The 20,809-nt window shown below is 37.5% G+C and overlaps 1 protein-coding gene across 1 annotated transcript; it reads right to left on the bottom strand.

Moving 5' to 3' along the window:
* Positions 1-10,052: 10,052 nt before the first annotated feature.
* Positions 10,053-19,621, bottom strand: LOC141325356 (ankyrin repeat and SAM domain-containing protein 4B-like). The gene is made up of 2 exons (XM_073833972.1): positions 19,368-19,621; positions 10,053-11,426 (listed from the first exon to the last, which is right to left on the bottom strand). Exons 1-2 carry the CDS (start codon positions 19,526-19,528, stop codon positions 10,319-10,321), a joined length of 1,269 nt encoding a protein of 422 aa, XP_073690073.1. The 5' UTR covers positions 19,529-19,621; the 3' UTR covers positions 10,053-10,318.
* Positions 19,622-20,809: the final 1,188 nt, after the last annotated feature.

Here is a 20,809-nt window from a genome sequence, read left to right as displayed (position 1 = left end):
CCAAAGTTCTATACCATTCCAAATAGTCCAAGCTGTTCTAAAGCATCCTAATGTCCCTGATTCATTGGGAACAGCTGTTTTAATCAACTCAACAGGTGAACAACAGAAGCTCTCTGCTGTTGGTTTGTGGACAGTCATGGCTAAGACAAAGGAGCTCACTGTGGACCTGCGGCTGCGCATTGTGGAAAGGGCTATAAGACTATATCTAAATGTTTTGACGTTCCAGTGGCTACAGTGCATAGTGTTATTAAAAAATACAAGACGTTCCACACTGTGAAAAATCTCAGAGGACGTGGTCGGAAGCCAAAAGTGACACCTGTGCTGGCCAGGAGGATAGTGAGAGAGGTAAAAAAAGAATCCAAGGATCACCACCAAGGCCATCCTGATGAATCTGGGCTCTGCTGGTGGCAACATCTCAAGGCAAACAGTCCAACGAACACTGACCACCGCTGGGTTCCACGGACGCAGACCAAGGAGGACATCACTTCTCCAGATAAGGCACACAAAAGCCCGCTTGGCCTTTGCAAATGCTCATCTGGACAAAAAAGAAGACTTCTGGTCTTCTGTTTTATGGTCAGAGGAAACAAAAATTGTTTGGCCAAAAATGATGTAGCCTTCATTTGGCGTCAGCAATTATAGGAAGTGTTTGATTGCTGTAATAGCCAATAAAGGCTTTTCTATTGATTACTGAGAAGGGTATGAATAATTTGAGACATGCCACTTTTTGTTCAAATGTAAATAAAAGCTGAGTAATAATTGTTTCCACAATGATGCCTCTTGAACATCGTCTTATTATCTTCTGGGAGACGTCTGTGTCATTTCTAATAAAAAAAAAAAAAACTTGCTGGTTGAAATAAAAGTAACTAAGTCAGAATTTGCCAGGGGTATGAATAATTTCGGGCTTGACAGTATAACTCTGGATTCTGGATTGGATTCGTCTGAAAAAAGGAAGTCATATACACCTAGGATAGCTCGAGAGCGAGGAAATGAGGAATGCAATTAAACTGAATGTAAAATGTTTACTTTATGTTGTGACAGAGTCTACACGATCATTTGTAGAACCCAATGGCTCTCCTGGTCCTCTTCTTCCTCCTTCAGCTCCAAGCGAGGCATCTTTGTTGGCGGTGATGGCAGCGGTGGTTGAGAGGTGCCCACACCATCATCATTATGATCATCAGGGCATGACATAGTTGCCTGTACGGCTATTGTACATAAAAACAGACATTTTGTTATTGTGCAGTAATATGAATTCACAAATGAATGGTAATTACAACTTGATGACTCATAAATGACTTCATAAAATAAAGAATGTGGGTTAGCAAACCTGTGCTTCTGTAGTGAGGTCGTAGAGTTGTTATTGAAAGCTGGGTGGCAACTGTGCACAATTTTGGTGTGTCCGTCTGGCAAGCCACGTGATGCACCCTGGCCGATTCTTGAAATGCGTTTGCCTAAACAAGAGCAGCAATAATTGAAGCATGTGCTTTCTTTACAAAATCGGATACCTTTTAGCCATAAAAGCTCTTAATCCCACAATTCATGGGCAAAAAAGTGATTGTATAACTATCAACCCCATCCATGTAGTACTGAATAACATCAATGAGAGTGCTAGTGGCCTTGAATTACATGCAGACAGTGTTGGGAAAAGCTACTTATAAAATTACTTACTTTTGCGTTACTTTTTCTTTTCTAGCCTGGGGTTGATTGATTGTTTTTAATGTAGAAAAGCTCTATTTTTGGCAAAAGCCTGATAACGTTTAATTATTTCAGGTTTGAGTCTATGAAAATATGGAATTGCGTTGAGTTTATATCTCGCAATTTTTACTTTTTTAACGCAATTATGACATTTTTCCTTCCTTGGAATTTCAAGATATAAAATGCAAAAAAAAAAAAAAGTAATAATTTCATGATATAAACCTTTTTCTTCACATTTTTGAGACTTTTTTCACACAAGCATGACTTTTTTTCTTAGAATTGCGAGATATAAATTGCAAAACAAAAAGTCAGAATTGCGAGATAATTGACTTTTTTCCTCACAAATGTGAGTTTACATCTTAATGTAAAAAGTGACAGTGTTACTTTTTTTTAAAAAAAGTAACAGATATTTTATTGCAAATTAATTAAGTAATGCGTTACTTTACTAGTTACTTGGAAAACTAATCTGATCATGTAACATGAGCCACTTGTTATGCCTTACTCCCAACACTATACTGCAAAAAAAAAAAAATAAATAAATAAATTGCTTTTCTTACTTAGATTTTGTTTCCAGCCAAAATATTGAAATATTCTTGAATCAAGAAGGATTTTCTAGCCGAGCAAAAATTATTTTCAAAATTAAGCGAGTTTTTGGTTGGAACAAGCAAAATAATCTGCCAATGTTGCACACACCCAAAAAAATCTTATTTCAAACAGAAAACAAGATTATTTTTCTTACCCCATCGGCAGATTATTTTACTTGTTTCAAGCAAAAACGCACTTAATTTGATTTAATTTTTTCTGAAAACAAGACAATTTTTACTTGTCTAGAAAATCTTTCTTGATTCAAACTAGTATTTCACTTTTAGAACTAAAATGTACAGATAATGTACTCACCCCCTTGTCATCCAAGATGTTCATGTCTTTCTTTCTTCAGTCATAAGGAAATTATGTTTTTATAATATGTTTTATAATACGATGGACTCCTATGGTGCCCCCAAGTTTGAACTTCAAATGCAGCTTCAAATGGCTCTAAACGGTCACAGCCGAGGAAAGAAGGGTCTTATCTAGCAAAACGATCGATTATTTTCTAAAAACAATTACAATTTACATACTTTTTTTCCCCCCTCAAATGCTCATCTTGTCTAGCTCTGTGTAGAGATTAAAAAGTATATAAATTGTCTTTTTTTTTTTTTAGAAAATAATTGATTGACCATTTCTTCACGACTGAAGAAAGAAAGATATGAATATCTTGAATGACAAGGGGGTGAGTACATTATCTGTACATTTTTTGTTCTGAAAGTGAACTACTCCTTTAAAATGATTTTTTTTTTGGACTAATTTTGTTCTTAATATAATAAAAGAGAATTTTGAGAACATCTAAGTATACTCAACTTTGCTATTTTGGGACACCTAAATAGTTCACATGAATATGAACTAAAATGTTCTTTTAACATACTATGTCTGTAAAAACCATTTAATTTAGCTACCACTTGAAATCATCTGACATACACTTCCTCATACAAAGAAAATACACCTAATTATTAATAATATAAGATTAATATATAATAAATATATACCACATGTATTTATAATGCATTTCAAATGTATTGTAATTATGTTAACATTCCCTTTATATGATATACCTACATGTTTATGGTGTTTCTAAATAGCACAATCAATTATTACTATGTGATTAGTAGAACTTTTTTCCACATTAAAAATATAGCACGTCAAGTACTTTTTTTTATTTAGTGATAGTTGTTCATGAGTCCCTTGATTGTCCTGAACAGTTAAACTGCCTGCTGTTCTTCAGAAAAATCCTTCTGGTCCCAGCATTTTTGCGTATTTGAACCCTTTTTAACAATGACTGTATGATATTGAGATCCATCTTTTCACACTGTGGACAACTGAGGGACTCATATGCAACTATTACAGAAGGTTCAAATGCTCACTGATGCTTCAGAAGGAAACACAATGCATTAAGAACCGGGGGTGAAAACTTTTGAACAGAATTTTTCTTATTTTGCCTAAATATCATATTTTTTCATTTAGTACTGCCCTTCTGAAGTTACAGAAGATTCTTACAGGTTTCCCAGAAGACAAAATAAGTTAAATTTACTCTGTTCAAATTCAAAAAGTGTTCACCCCTGGTTCTTAATGCATCTTTTTTTCATCTGGAGCATCAGTGAGTGTTTGAACCTTCTGTAATAGAATAGTCGCATATGAGTCCCTCAGTGTGAAAAGTCATTCTGCCGTACTTTATCTGACTACACTTTAAATCAGTTCAAGTGAAAAAGAAAAAAAATAGAACGTGCTTGTATTTAAGTATTTTTGGAGCATTCAAATACACTTAGTTTTTCCTGGGATAACCAAACGAAACACACAACCAGAGAATTATTATTAAACACTTACATCCGTGTGACAGATTGACGGCACAGCTCCATCCTTCAAACACAACTTGGATGCGAGTCCAGCTTCGTACTGGCCCAGGTTTGCAAAACAGTCGGGCGAAAAGTGTTTGGCACACACAAACAAGTTTTTGACCACTGTTTCTGGGACATTTCCTTTATATACAAAATCAAGCCACTTTGCTTTTGTTTCCTCTGAGGTTGGGAGTCGGTGTAGGGACACCTGTGAGTGTTTACAGCCGACCACAGAACAGCTGGCATGCTTGGATCGCTTCATCGCTAGAACGAACTGTTTAGTTTCTGTTTTGTCTTCTTCTGGGTTTATTTGGCGAGTTACGGATCCAAGTCTAAGGTGCATATAGCGCCATCTACAATATAGGAGTGCACAAAACCACGGCTCATCTTAAAAAGGCACCTATTATGTATATTTTTACAAGATGTAAAATACATCTCTAATGTTCCCAGAGTGTGTATGTGAGGTTTTAACTCAAAATACCTCACAGATTATTTTTTTTATAGCTTGTTACTTTTAAGGTACGAGCCTTTAAATGCAAATAAGCAGCTGCTCCCGGCCCATTTTGTAGAAGAGGGCGGAGCTTCAGAAGCTCCAGCAAACAGGTAGCTTTAGCAACATTAGCCTTACAGACAGAGTGAGTGCCAAAAAACTCCCAAGGAGTGAACGACCATTGACCAAGAAGAAGAGTGCCAAGAAGCTCATTCAGAAATGCAATTTGGAAAACGAAACCTGAAACGTGATACTTACTTTGTCTCCACGAAGCGTTGGTATTGATCCCTCTTTCAGAATCAGCCTTTGCGAAAACCCAGCGTTGAACTGACCCTCGTTTGTGAGGCAGTCCGGCGTAAAATGTTTGGCACACACATATATGATTTTACTGAGTTTTCCCGGGACATTTCCTTCGAAAATGAAATTTAACCATTCTGACCTCAGCGGTTCAGATGGAGGGAGTCTGTGGAGACTCCTGTGTTCCTTGGTGCATCCCAAAACACAACATTTGTAATGCCTCTTGGGCGCTGACATTTTATATCTCCAGTAACAAAACAGCAAAAAAAAAAAACAGCAATGTGGACTGCTGCTTGTCTCTTAGGGTTAGGGATGTGTCTATGCTAATAAATGGGCGGGATTTCTCCCTACAACCTCAACGTAGGGAGAAATCTGGCACTGTGTGTTTAGAGAGACTGACTGTTTATGATATTTTAGGATTGTAAAAAAAAAAAAAAAAAAAAAGGCTAATAGTTTTCACACACTGCGGTCACAACTTTGTTCAAACACCTTACAAAAGTGATTTTTGCATACTGCCTCCCCTATAAAATTTTCAAATAAAGCAGTGTTATGCAAAAAAATCATTAATGCCTTATCAGCTTCCACTGAGAATAATAGAAAAGGACTTATTAAGCAGGAAAGAGCGCAATATTTTGAGGAACTAAAATTAATAGGTGTTAAAGATACGTACAAGCAGTATTAATTAAGATATCAGCCTAATATTTCACCTACCTGTTCTTATCATGTTGTCTTCTTGCCCTGGAAATCCTGGTTCAGTTTGTCCAAACCACAAACTATTTTTGTTCCTCAGACAGATATGTTGAAACTTTTGGCAGTCTATAATGTTTTTCCTGGTCTGACCAATTAATACAGCCCAAAACATGACAACTGTGCATTTTCCGCAGCAATAATCAGCTAAATATGCAAGTTTTGTTCAGTTCAGTGGCATTGTTTACATGCCAATTGATGACATGTAAAAAAATGCTCGATAGGGAAATAACTAGAAGAATAACAACGTGCAGTAAATGGTAAAATATAATTATGCTTATATAAGAGAATGCATCGAAATAATATGGTGAGACACACTAATTTGCAACAGCAAAACAAGCTGTTTTGTACAGCTAAAAATAGCTGGAAGCAGATGAGACCGGAAGCCAGACCCATAAAATGTACAATTGACTGCACTAGTTCTTACAACAAAAAAGGTGCATGCCCATTTAATTCACCCATTTAGTTACATGAGCAGATTATAATAACAATTAATCCAATGTAAAACAACTATCTTCATTACAATTTGTTTTCCTCTTTTGTTTACAAGATCAAATGTTCATCATGTCATTATGATTTCATGAAATTAGCCTTTCAGTTGGTTTGTGTTGCAGATAAAGCAGCAACAGAATGTTTTGATTTAAAAATAATAGATGGTCAACTCGCTTTTAAATTACCTATCCAATAGTTTTACTTATTTCTGAAGCGTCTTTCTGCCAACAATAGCTTTTCGTTCAGCTATTTTTCAAGTATCAACGAATCATAAGCTGCTCTTTCTAAATATTTTAAATGATTTGACTCAAGAGGGCGCTGTTGGTAAGTGTTCGCTTTTGTAGGGTTTGTTGCCGTTATGCCGTTTATCCTCGACCGCTAAACCAGCCATAAGGGTTCATTTTTTGAAATTGAGATTCACACATCATCTGAAATCTTTCCAATGATGTATAGTTTGTTAGGAGATACAACTATTTGAAAAATCTGGAATCTGAGGGTGCAAAAAAAAAAAAAAATAAATCTAAATATTGAGAAAATCGCCTTTAAAGTTGTCCAAATGAAGGTCTTAGCAATGCATATCACTAATCAAAAATTAAGTTTTGATATATTTATGGTAGGAAATTAACTAAATAGCTTCATGGAACATGATCTTCACTTAATATCCTAATGATTTTTGGCATAAAAGAAAAATCAATAATGTTGACTCATACAATGTATTGTTGACTATTGCTACAAATATACCCGTGCTACTTGGTTTTGTTGTCCAAGGGCACATTTGTGCTTTTAGGATCTCTCATAGATTGGAGTTAATTAGAATTAATCTTCAAGACAAACTACAGGTAAAAGTCTTTTCTCTCTATGTTAGACTGAAGTGTTTAATAGCTTAACTTAGCTAACTTAACTCCATAAGCAACTGTTGGGCTCTTGCAGATGTCGGCTGAGCTGTTCACAACGACTGATCGGCTGTCCAACACAGATCAGATCCTACTTCTCTATGTTTATGACCTGCATCTGAAAATCATTGAACAGGTTAAACATTCACATCATATTAACCAACAAAACAACAATCAAACACTTCCTGGACTCAGAGTTTTCGCTAGCACAAGTGTACCAGGTCCAACATTTAAAAAAAGACTCTTTAAGTTTAATTTAGTTTGGCTACAAACTTTTAACCCACACTTTACAGTCATAATTCACACACACACACACACACACACACACACACACACACACACACACACACACACACACACACACACACACACACACACAAGTGAATTCATTGCATCTGTTTCAAATGAAGTGAGACCTTTTCTTTGCCTTCGGTAGCATTTGCAGGCTGCTCAGGAAATATTTCAATGGATGTTTTCAACTCGGGAGATAAAGGAAGACCTTCCAAAGGAGAACTGCAGACTAAAACCAGAGGAGGCCCTGCAGAAAGAGCCTGTTGATGTGGAAGTGCTGACGATCTCTGTGGAAGAAGTAGTTGCATCTGTGCAGGAGACCGTGCAAGGTTTTACTTGTTACATTTCTCTGAAATTCAAAGCAAAATACACAGAACCACCAGAAACTGGTTAAATGAAACACAGCTGTTTCTGACAACCCTTTAGTCTCACATCTAGAACAAACCTCTGTAGGAGCCGTCAACACCAGTGCAATGGAACAGAAGTCCAGAAGGAAAAGAAAGTACGCACTATTGTGAATGTATGCAATTGTCAGCTGCATACTTGATGTATTTTTAGCTAATTGTTCCGTTTGTTTTCTCCTTGAAGGACCTGTGGCTGTTTCTCATGGTTATGGAGCTGCAGACGTTAGTCCCTAAGTCTCAAATGCATCTGAGATGAAGTTATTACAAAACTGATGCCTCTCTTTTGTATCTTTTTTTTCTGTTATTGGACATTAGAAATTAATGTCATACTATATATAATGTGTTCAGGCATAGATTTGTAGTACAAAAATAAAACGCCAACATTACAAAATATAAAATAAAACATTAAAAATAATATAAATCACTAGTTTTTCTAAAGAAACAGTAGACGCGTTTCCATTACAGATTTGCGCAAAACTTTGGCGATATTTTATAAATGTCGATTAAAAGGTATTGCAAAATAACAGTGTTTCCATTAACTGATGTTATGCGACTAAAGCATATTTTTTTCCTCTCGCGACAAGTCATGGCAACGGATTTTTTTGTGATTTTGGCTATATTTTATCGAATGTGACCTAAATGCGAAAAAAAAAAAAAGTTTCCATTGCTGTTTTGCGAAATATTCCTTTTTTCAAATTGCCTGAAAAACCACCTCATGTGAGTGTAAAAACTTGTTTGCGATATGTGGGAGTTTTTGTGCAATTGACGCGTTTTCATTAGGCGTATTTTTCGCAATTTCAATTTGCGCAATTTAAAGAGTAATGGATACGCAGCTATTGACACATTTCCATTAAGCGTATTTTCAATTCGCAATTTTATTTTGCGCAGTTTAAGGGTAATGGAAACGCATCTACACTGTAAAAAGTTTTCACCAGATTCAACTTAGAAACCTAAGTTCAGCTGCTGCCTTAAGTTTTTAAGTTAAATCAGCTTAAAACTACAAGTCATTTGAACTTATTACAATCAAAATTAGTTGATTTAACTTGTACGTTTAAATGACTTAAGTTGATTTAACGTGACATGTTAAAGCAGCTGCTAAACTTAAGTTTTAAGTTGGAACTGGTGAAAACTTTTTACAGTGTATGAGTCAACTTTTTACAGCAGGAGTCATAGTCATTAGCTGCGGTTCCATTGCCCTTTAAATTGCACAAATTGAAAATATGCCTAATGGAAACTTGTCAATTGCCCAAAAACTCCCATAGCAAAAAAGTTTTTATGCTCGCATGAGATGGTTTTTCTGGCCATTCGAAAAAGGGATATTTCGCAAAACAGCAATTTACAGGTCACATTCAATTAAATATAGCCAAAATCCCACAAAAATCTGTTGCCATGACTTATGGCGAGATAAAAAAAAATATGGTTTAGTCGCATAACATCGGTTAATGGAAACACCAACATTTCGTGATACTTTTTAATCGATATTTATAAAATATCACCAATGTTTGCACAAATCTGTAATGGAAACACGCCTTCTCTCACCTTCCATCCCTGACACCATTGAGTTTTAACAGACCCTCCCTCCATCGCGATATGGTTGGATATTACTGGTTTTGCTCAGCTGTTATTTGTTTGTGCGATAAATTGAATCAGTCTGAATAAACAATATAACAGCATTAATGGGAAAACTAATTAAACAACTCACACACTTAGCTATAACCACTTTGTTATGTCAAAATAATACTTGAAATGGCTTGAAAACATGAGCTGTGGGAGTTTTTAGTGAGCAATCAGCTTAGTTAAATTTAAAGTCAATCTCTGTGTCTGTGACCAATATTTACTGAGCTTTGATGATTGATCCAAAAAATTCAAAAATAGTTGAACGTTAGCTAATAAAAAGAATAGCAGAACATAAGTTGACAAATAAAATACAGTATATTGTTTAAACTGCCTTGAGTTATTTTTATACAAGTAAACTGCTTAAAAAACTAACTTTGATGAAAACAGAATCACAAAATCAGTCATAAGGGTCAGTTTTTGAAATTGAGCTTTATACAACATCTGAAAGCTGCAGGCTTTCCATTGATGTATGGTTTGTTAGGATAGGACAGCTATTTGTCTGAGATACAACTAACTAACTAACCACTCTAACAAAATGATTGATTGATAGATAGATAGATAGATAGATAGATAGATAGATAGATAGATAGATAGATAGATAGATAGATAGATAGATAGATAGATAGATAGATAGATAGATAGATAGATAGATAGATAGATAGATAGACACACACATATGATCTCTAAACATGAATGGCATCAATTTTTTAGAGATTTACAGCTTTTATTTCAAAGATGAAAACAATCAACATGTTCTTGGAAAAAAAAATGGTTGATTCTGAAAAATTAATTAAATTGATTAAACTTACTTTAGTACAATAAGGACATGTTTAACAGCTGTATTACTTCATACAATCATTCAAATCACAGAAAGTGAGCTATGAAACAAGAACTACATGATGGCAAAGGAGTGTCATTTGACAGAAACTGTAAATGTTTGTGTATAGCAGGAGTGAACGGTTCATGTTATTAAAGGAACGTGTCCTTCATAACGCCAGGCTGCTTCAGCACAGCTTTCCTGTGAGTCGATGCTTCCAGAATCTTCTTGCGCGGCCCAAGCTGGATGCGGATGCCCTTGAGATCGTCGTCTGAGCAGAGCATCAGAGCGTCAAGATCCAAGTGCTCACGGGTGAACACGGGACCATAGTCCAACAGGCCGATCGATGCCAAGAACGAATCCAAGTGTGAGGTGTCTTCTTCCTCATCCAGACCGATCTCCTCTTCATTCCACGGAAGCTCTGAATCCTCGTCCAAACCCTCCACACCTTCGTCCACTGTTTCAAACAACTCTTGACGGATGAGGTACCCTAGGTCTTCTGTATTGCCACTGGGGAGGTCTTCAGGGTCCATGCCCATTTCCATGGAGAAGTTCCTTCGGAACACCATTTTTCCCAAACCAGGTCTTTCGAAAATAGACTTGACCTGACCAGCTCCCTCGTCGTCTGAATCTCTCTCTGCATCCTCATCATCTTCCTGAATTTCATCCTGCTCATTGAAGACGTCAGCAATACCAGGTTTCTCTTGCGAGCCGGTGTCTTGTTTGACGAAAATGACATTACCGTCCCCTTGTCTACTCACTGTCCCTTTGTCTTTCTTCCCAAATTTGCGCTGGAGGGTTCCCTTGATTGTCGTTGAGATCGATCCGTTGGCGTCTGCTGCAATGAGTTTGGAGAACTGATCTCCGTTTATGCTGCTCAAGGTGCCCGAGCTGGAAAGGGAACTTCCTTCCGAGATTGAGCCACTTTGGTACATCTTGTCCATCTTATTCTGATGTCTCTTCTTGACACGTTCGCACTGCTTCACCCTACGCTCGGCATCTTTGGTGGCCTGGTCTTTTAGGCGCGCCACCCTTTTGGCGTTCTGGCCTGTCTGTTGGGCGGCAGAGGTGTCCAGGAAGCGGACGCAGTCCATGTGGTCTCGAGAGGCAGCCACATCCATGGGAGTGTGGAAGTCATTGTCCAGAGCAAAGAGGTTGGCTCCGAAGTTCACCAAAAAGCTGACAATCTGCATGTGACCGTTTGCAGAGGCGTGATGCAAAGGTGTGTTCCCCCAGATGTCACTTTTGTTTGGATCCCCCCTACAAGACATAAACACAAATGAACAAGCAGTTAATGTATAGATTGGTCGACTCCCTAGTGCTACTTGCATTACTACTATTATTAGTCATTTTTAGGATTAAGGGATTATTTCACTTCCAGAACAAAAACTTTCTGATACTTTACTCACCACAATGCCATCCAGGACATTAATTTCTTTCTGATGAAGGTTTCTGAGGAAAACATTCCAGGATTTTTCTCCATATAGTGGACCTCAATGGTGGCCAACAGGTTAAAGGTCTATATTGCAATTTCAATGCAGCTTCAAAGGGTCCTACAAGATCTTAGCCGAGGAATAAGGGTCTTATCTAGCAAAATAACTGGTCATTTTCTTAAATTTTCTTAAAATTTTGTCGTTTTTGTCAATGAGTTTTTTACCCTACCCTACCTTTTTGAACTGGAGTACATAGAAAAAGAACTAACCATGCATGACCTTTCCAATATACGCAGTGCATGAAGTTGCAGAAGTGCATTGCAGAGCTAGTGCAAGATGAGCATTTGTGGATAAAAAGTATATAAATTAGTATTTTTTTTAGAAAATGACCGATTGTTTCGCTAGACAAGACTGTTATTCCTTGTCTGGGATCGTGTAGAGCCTTTTGAAACTGCAATTTTGACCTTCAACCCACTGATCCACTTTGAAGTCCACTATATAGAGAAACAAATGAAATATTTTCCTCAAAAACCTTCATTTCTTTTTGAGTGAAGAAAAATTATCTTGGATAAAATGGGGGTAAATTGTCAGGAATTTTTTATTCTGGAAGTGAACTAATCCTTTAAGGCAGGGCTGCCAAACCCTGTTCCTGGAGATCTACCTTCATGCAGAGTTTAGCTCCAACTCTGATCAAACACATCTGAACCAACTAACTAGGATCTGAAGGTTGGAACTTGATCAGGGTAGGAACAAAAAATGGTTTGGTTTTACATGTTAAACAGACCAACCTAAAAACCAACTAAAAATGCCTTCACAATCACTTAAGCTACTTGAAACTAGACTAAGTCCATATCAGTCCAAGTCCATATTCTCATGCTTTTGTCTTGTCACGTGTGCTGACTTACACATACAATCCACCGAAACCAGGCTTCGTTCATCCCTCAAAATCACTTTTATACTGAACTGAATTGGAATTGTAATTTTACGAGTCTGAATTGGACTTGAAACTGTTGTGAACTTTTCTCAGAGACCAGGAGACGTTTTGGATATCTTGAAGCAGAAGTTTCTCTTTATTGAGATCCTAGCTGTTCGTTCGCTGCAGTCATCAAAATTCGTCTGACTAATGTCAGATACAATACAGTTTAAATACATTTCCAGGGGGAAGATTACATAGAGGTGGAGTCAATCTAAACAAAGCATGCAAATGCAGTACAGGAATCAGCCCGTTACCAGAGTTCCCCAGCCCTGATCTCATTATCATAACAGTGTCATTCATAGGCATAGGTGCTAATCCAATCAGTCTGACAGTATTGCCCATACCTTCACATTATCATAGAGACAAAGGCATCGCTGTAGCTTGAGAACAAAAGGTTAATGTCTCAGACACCTGGGCTGCCTGATTTGATCTTCTTAGAATGTCATCATCTGTACCTTTAGAAGCTAAATAGAATATACTTCACTTTAGATTTTCCCGTGAAGCTATGTCAGAACATATGATCAACATTTCTTAAATTTGTAATCCTACAATCCCCTCTTTGAGAGTTCTAATAACTCTCACATAAAACAAATTTAAACATCCATAAGTCCATTCTGTAGCCTATGTTGGTTAACATAAGCCCCATCTTGCAGTCATGTAACTTGTAAAAGTTACAGGCACATATAACATTATTCTGTGTCTTGTCCTAGATTTACGTAGGTGTAATAGTTCTTTTCAGAACCATAACTGTTGACACATACGACAAGGGATGGTGAAATGTCGTACAAACTACATGATGTCACAGAAAATCATGTAGCGTAAGAGTGGAAGTCTTGAAGTCTATGGCGCCTGAATAGCTGTGAAGCTGTCTGTTTTCTGTAGTCAGTTTCCCACGTAGATTCACTCAGATGACTCTTTGTCCTCATGAAGCTTGTTCATGGATGTCTGAAGTGATGCTTCACACCAGGGTTTCTCTTATGAAGATGACTTGGCATACACACCTGAAACAAAAGAAAACAAAGAAACAGCAGACCAGCAGTATTCATGCATAGACATTTTTAGACTTCTGTTGATCGTATAGTGGTTTTATTTAATACATTAAAATTCTAGTGATCGTATAGTGTTTTTTTTTCTTCTTAACCTAATCTTAATTTGACACCTAATAGACCGGTGAGGTGGGGATTGAAAGTACTAAAGGGGAAAAACCTATGAGGAAATGTTCACCGCAGGATTGGCCCCCGAGGCTTATTGCACTTCGGTTCTTTCCTGGGCTCCTCACTGGTTTGTGTGTCCTAATCTGTCCCTTTAAGTGTTGTGCACACTGTATAGTGTGAGACATAAGTTCCTAATGCAGAACAAAAATACATGTATTTCCAAAACAATGCAATCACTACATTTCAGTCCTCTAATTAAACATCAGTCCTGGTAGACATCATAACAGAGGATGGGTTACTGAATAAAATATTCTGGTATGGCTGAGTGTTCTTAACCAAGTGTCCCCAAGTTTTGGGGGAGTGATATTCAACTTCCCTTTGTTCTGTTAACAAAGAGTCTTTCATCTTTGTTGTAGATTACTGGGGTAATAAGAATTCACAGCCTTAGCAGTTAGCCCCTCAGCAAGCTGCCCAGTGAGTTTGGTGTAGTGGGGAGGTGCTGTTTTAGCATTGCTAGCAGACTGTGTAAAAGCTGATTTACATTGTTCATTTCTTTTACGTATTTTTTGTTTTTCCTGCATTCTTTCATCAAGTGTCCAGGTTTACCGCAGTAATGACAACTACCCTCTCTCTTAGGACATTTACTTTCCTGTCGGTTCTCTGTTTTCAACTTAAAGGAAGCTGCTGCAATCTTTACTCTGGCTTTAACATCAGAGTTTCTTTCCCAAATAGCTAACCTGTCCAAGTTGCTTTGCAGGGTTCTATTGGACCATGTGAGATCTAAGAAAGGCAGTGCATTTCTATATTCAATTAAAAGGCCATCAAACCATGTACGAGCTAGTGGTCCTTTATCATCTAGCACCTTCTCTGGAGTGTCAGCTATTCCACTGTATGCTGCAGCTGACTGACAAAATCTTTCAGTGTACTCACTTACAGTTTCATCCTTCTTTTGCACACAGTTAGTGATTCTGGACCAGTCTGTTTTGGGTCCTATGATATTCTTTAGAATTTTTAAAACACCTTCTCTCAAATCGCCTTTATTGGCATGTTGCAGTTCAGAAGTAACAGCAGACTCAAAACTGTTGAATTCAGATTCAGTTAGAATTTGTGACATCAGCTGTGTGACTTCTGCTAACGACATGTCATAAAGACGCATTTTGCTGTTCAATGTTCTTCTAAATTCTGAAAAATGTGTGCGTGCTGAAGGTAAGCTCTGGGACAATCTCTCTATGTCTTTAGGTCTTAGCGCTTTGGCAACCATTTGTACTGAGACAACAGAAGAGTTTGGAGAAATACCTTCAATTCTCTCAATTCCCTGAGTTCTTCTCCTAGCACCACATACCTTCACTGAATTCACTGCATCTTTCTCCATTGTTACAGTATTGCCACTGTCTTCTGGTCTACATGAAGACTGTAAGTCAGGATAGCTTTCATCTGACTGTTGGTCTTTTGAATCACTTTTGGTTGAAGCCTGGTTATAGCCCACCTTTTTAGTGAAACGGGACAATCTAGTGTGCAGCTGTTGGTTTTGTTCTTTCAACTTAGTGATACACTGAGCCTGTTCTTGTGCTAACGCTAGTGTAAATTCTCTGTGGCAGCAGATAATGCCTTTTAGGTTTTTCTTTCGGATACATGTTCCGAGTACCTTTTTGCATTCTTCAATTGACCAAACTTTATCTGGATCAATACCAAATTTCTTTGTCAAATCAAATTTTACTGACTCAGTCACTATTGAGTCCATATGCTCTCCTAACAATGATTTAAACTCATCGTCTGTCCATAATGGCGTAGCTAGTCCACCTTTCTCTGTGGTTGGAATTAGCCTAGCATTCTTTCTAACCATTTTGCGAGTTTCCTTGCTACCACGCAATCACAACACTAAAACTTCTCTGATCAACAGAGGATACGCTTGTTAACACAGATCAACTATTGTTAACCTTCCCTGAATTAACAGAGGACAACACAAACTACTAGCACTTAATGCTAAACTTCTCTGCCAAAACAAAGGATAACAAATTTTAGCATTTTATGGCTAAACTTCCCTGCTTAAAACAGAGGATAACAGATATTAGCACGTAATGCTAAACTTCCCTGGGTGAACAGAGGATAAACAACTCTTCTCTAAAAGAACAACTTTAGAGGGTAACTTAGTTAACTAAACTGTAATAGCTGTAGTTAACCTTCCCTGAATAAACAGAGGATAACAAATATTAACACGTAATGTTAATCTTCCCTGAGTGAACAGAGGATAAACAACTTTAGCACGTAATGCTAAACTTCCCTGAATTAACAGAGGGTAACTTTTCATCTCTAAAAGAACACCTTTAGAGGATAACTTAGTTAACTAAACCCTACAGCTGTCTGTTAACTCTTCTCTGACGGCGCAGAGGATAACTATATGTACTGGTCTTTAGCGGTTCTTTTGAATAGAGTAGCACTCACCAACCCTTGGTTGTAAAGGAAGATTCGTGGAAATCTTTGTTCAGCTGGAAGTTTCGCTCTGGATTCCAAAAGATGCAGTCTTGAAAGCAGATCTTCTGTTGAGCTTGCTGTTTCAATCTGGATTCAGGTGAAGAAGCTGGAACTCTATCCGGGTCACAGGGCACCAAAACTGTTGTGAACTTTTCTCAGAGACCAGGAGACGTTTTGGATATCTTGAAGCAGAAGTTTCTCTTTATTGAGATCCTAGCTGTTCGTTCGCTGCAGTCATCAAAAGTCGTCTGACTAATGTCAGATACAATACAGTTTAAATACATTTCCAGGGGGAAGATTACATAGAGGTGGAGTCAATCTAAACAAAGCATGCAAATGCAGTACAGGAATCAGCCCGTTACCAGAGTTCCCCAGCCCTGATCTCATTATCATAACAGTGTCATTCATAGGCATAGGTGCTAATCCAATCAGTCTGACAGTATTGCCCATACCTTCACATTATCATAGAGACAAAGGCATCGCTGTAGCTTGAGAACAAAAGGTTAATGTCTCAGACACCTGGGCTGCCTGATTTGATCTTCTTAGAATGTCATCATCTGTACCTTTAGAAGCTAAATAGAATATACTTCACTTTAGATTTTCCCGTGAAGCTATGTCAGAACATATGATCAACATTTCTTAAATTTGTAATCCTACAACCCTCTTCTGGTCACTATCTTGACTCTGACTCAATCTGCTCAGGTCTTGGTCTGGACTCAAATGAGCTGATCTCGACACTGCAACGCAGGACAACCTAGTTTTTACAAAGCATTCAGCAAGGCTCTGGATCTCTTCCACAACACGATAGTATTATAAATATTTAGTGTTTGTAATTTAATAAGGGAATTAAGGCCTGTTCATACCAATGATGATAACTATAATGGCAACTATAACTATAAAAATTGTATGGTTCACACCACAACTACTACAACATAAAGGATTAGAATCACTTTTATTCCAGTTGATGAATGACAAAAACATTGACAGCCAATCAGAATCTACCTGACTTTAAAGAGACAACTGCTGCACTTTTATAGTAAACCATTGGATGTCCATTGCTGTGGACTCTAATAAAGCTATAGTTATCCTTCTTGGTCTGCACAGTTTACCCAAAAATTAAAATGCTGTCATTAATTACTCACCCTCATGTCATTCCAAACCCATAAGTCCTTCATTCATCTTCCGAGCACAAATTAAGATATTTTTGACCTTTCTATTAATATGCAATACAGCTGTTTGGGCATGTAAACTATCTGCAAAGATCAATAGGAGTAAACACAGAAAACACTTTCCTGAACTGCCTTATTTGTAGTCCTGAGATTACTTCTATGACTACAAATACACATTGCCATAATGGCCACCTACTGGCTGCTTTGGCCTGCCCTCAAAGAACAGTTGGGTAAATTATTTTGCTATGTTGAAAAGACGCTCTTATTATCAGACTCTGGTCTAAACTGGTCTGCAATATTGACGCCATATCATAGATAAAATACTGTTTACAGCTGCTCATGAAGCCTCAGGAGCTGAAAACAGATTGACCGCAATCGCAAGCGGCACTAAGAAGTTGACCAATCACAACAGGCTGGCTTTTCAGAAGAACTTTAAAGAGACAGAACTGAAACAGAACATTTAGGGTTCAAAGAGGGCTTCAGAACTGTACAGATCATGGACTTTAAAGGAGTAGTTCACTTTCAGAACATAAATTTCCATTTGATGTACTCACACCCTTTTCATCCAAGATGTTCATGTCTTTCTTTTTTCAGTCGTAAGGAAATTATGTTTTTTGAGGAAAACTATGGATTTCTATGGTGCCCCCGAGTTTGAACTTCCAAAATGTTACAAATGTTACTTAAACTGCAAAAAGTACATAAATTGTATATGTTTTTAGAAAATAACCAATCAGTTTGCTAGATAGGACCCTTCTTCCTTGGCTGTGATCGTTTAGAGTCCTTTGAAGCGGCATTTTGGAAGTTCAAACTCGGGGGCACCATAGAAGGGGGTGAGAAGTGAACTACTCCTTTAAATCATGTAAATTTATTCTAGAAGAGCCAAGTAAAATGATGAATGTGTAAATGAGCATGAAATGGACACTACAATTTAAAAGTAACTAGTCTTTGACACTTTGGTGCCTCATTTGTCCTCAGCAGCAATTAAAATTCCACTCTCACATACAGTATTTCCACATAATTCATATCATGCCTAAAACAGTTAATATGTAACCTGCTGTAAAATAAAAGTCCAGAGGTGCACCCATAAAATCTCTGATTGATTACAATATCTACAAGAGCTTATCTTTAGAAACACCATCTGTTGATAGGTGGATGAGGCACACAAGCTGCAAACAAACATGGGTGGTGAAAAGTAAGCCTAATTTTCTTTTTAAGAGAAACATAACTTTCAGACTACCCCTAAGCATCCATGACAAGAAACATCCCTGTCTAAATTGACATTGAGCACATCTATGAGACATAGATCAGTGCTCTATATCATGAGTGTGATCAACCCCAATGCTGCACAGAATAAATAAACTCTACGCATGATAAACTGTGGAAGGAAGAAGAGGCCTATTGTTCCAGATTTGCATAACTAATTTGGCTGATTAAACTCTTGGCATGAGCTCTGGGAACGTTACAAATGGTGCACACAGCAATTCATGCGAGAAAGAAAGTCAGTGGAGGACACACAGCTGCCCAGAGAGAAACTCTGACTGTTTCAGTGGTATTTTAATAATGACATCCATTTTAAATGGTAGCAATATTTATGATCTGTGAGTTTGCCATAGACAAGAGTGATTACTGACTCATAAAGCACACAAGTAAAAAAGACTCGCCCAAAGGGAATCGCCCAAAGGTCATAAAACTAGTTTAATCCGGAGAATCTGTTGTAATGTATTATATCCCCGTAATTAAAAAGAACTTTAGCATACTTAACATGGATATTATTTAGTGTGAAGTAAATGCTAATATTTATTGGCACTTAATGCAAATAGTTGGACTTTAAAGTGCTATTTTTGTCCCTCTTAAGTACATCTTTATACAAAGCAAGGTGACAACCATTGTTAAACATTTTTGAATAGCATTGACTTAAACTAAAATGATTATTATTCTTATAGATTTTAAACATAGAAACAATAACGTAAGTTTTGTACAGAGTTTTCTGTGCTCACCCTCTACTACATATGAGCTGCAGAGCTTCGATGTGTCCGTGGTAAGCTGCCCAGAGAGTGGGTGTCATGCCATCCTCGTCCGGGGCGTTCAGATCTTTCCTTGTGGCTTCTTTCAAAAGATCCAAGTAGCCATCGATGGCTGCTTTGTGATACCGTGACATGATTGTAATAGCGATCTCCCTTCTTCAGCAAGTAAATGTATTTTGCAAAGTGCTACAGGACCATCTTTGCTGGCTTCTCGCGTGCTCTGTCACTGTGTGTCTGAGGGAGGAGAAACTCTGATCACACTGCTTGGTAATGACACCAATATCACTGTCATAAACTAAAGTCCAGAGTGAGCTGTTATCGCTTACCAGCAGTGCTAGTTTGAAGAGATATAAACAAGGACAACTACTTGCTCTTTTTTGGGGAAAAATGGTTTATAGTTTTTGTTTGATCATTTTAGACTTCAATATTTTGAAAAGGTGTTTCCTTACATGGTTTTGAATATCATTAAAAGGTATTTCTTCTTCATTGCCAGCGGGCATATTTGGTTCAATTTTGGTTGCGACGTTGGGTGACCAAAATTCAATGTCAATTCAGTGTCTATTGTCAATGTTAAATTAATGTCCTGTCAACTGACGTTGATTTTTTTGTTGATTTTAGGTTGTGCATTGCTAAGTCAACATCAAATTGCCATCAAATACTGACGCCAACTCAATTTTCCAATGTCTAACGTCAACCTGACGTTATATTGACGTCCGGTGCCTGCTGGGTTGTCTTTGTTGTGTTATTGTACTGATAAGCCACTTCTCTCATAACTAACACTGTATGTTTATGTCTTAGTTAGGATCAGGACTATGTGCTTAGACCATGCTACCATGTCTTTTATAATATTTTTGAGTGCAAAGTGCCATAGCAACACGGAAGTGGTCATGAATAGGTATAGAGGTTACACGGCCATATAGGAGATACTCAGATGTAAACAACAGCATTGACTGCACTGTTAATGTACTACTGAATATGTTGTTCTGCTAATTTATGCTGTCTAAACCACAGAAAAACGTGTGGAAGCTGCTAAATCATATAGAGAAGGACTTGACAAACTAAAGTTAAGAGGTGGTAAAGATAGGTACAAGCAGTATTAATTATGATATTAGCCTAATCTTTAACCTACCTAACTACCTACCTGAGTGGAAATGATAAGAACAAACACAAATGTTGTCAAGATTCTTGCTCTGGAAAATCCTGGTTCAGTTTGGCCAACCACAAACGCCTTTGCTCCTCAGACAGTTTTTTTTTGCACTCTTCTCCTTGACTTGTTATAACTTTCGGCAGTCTATAGGCTACTCCAGATGTTTTTTCCCGGTCCAACCAATTAGTACAGCCCAAAACATGACAATAATTGACCATTTTTAGCAGCAATAGTCGACAAAGTATACAAGTTTCATTCAGTTCTGTGG

Source organism: Garra rufa, chromosome 1, assembly GCF_049309525.1.
Source record: "Garra rufa chromosome 1, GarRuf1.0, whole genome shotgun sequence".
Taxonomy (NCBI): Eukaryota; Metazoa; Chordata; class Actinopteri; order Cypriniformes; family Cyprinidae; genus Garra; species Garra rufa.
The sequence above is the reverse complement of the archived record's forward strand: the minus strand, read 5'-3'. Positions and strand labels throughout refer to the sequence as shown.

Excerpts from the sequence above, each read along its gene's own strand:
- LOC141325356 (XM_073833972.1), bottom strand. The coding sequence starts at position 19,528 with ATGTCACGGTATCACAAAGCAGCCATCGATGGCTACTTGGATCTTTTG. Across the intron at positions 11,427-19,367 it reads CAGCTCATATGTAGTAGAGG|GGGGGATCCAAACAAAAGTG; the intron begins GTGAGCACAGAA and ends TATGTCTTGTAG.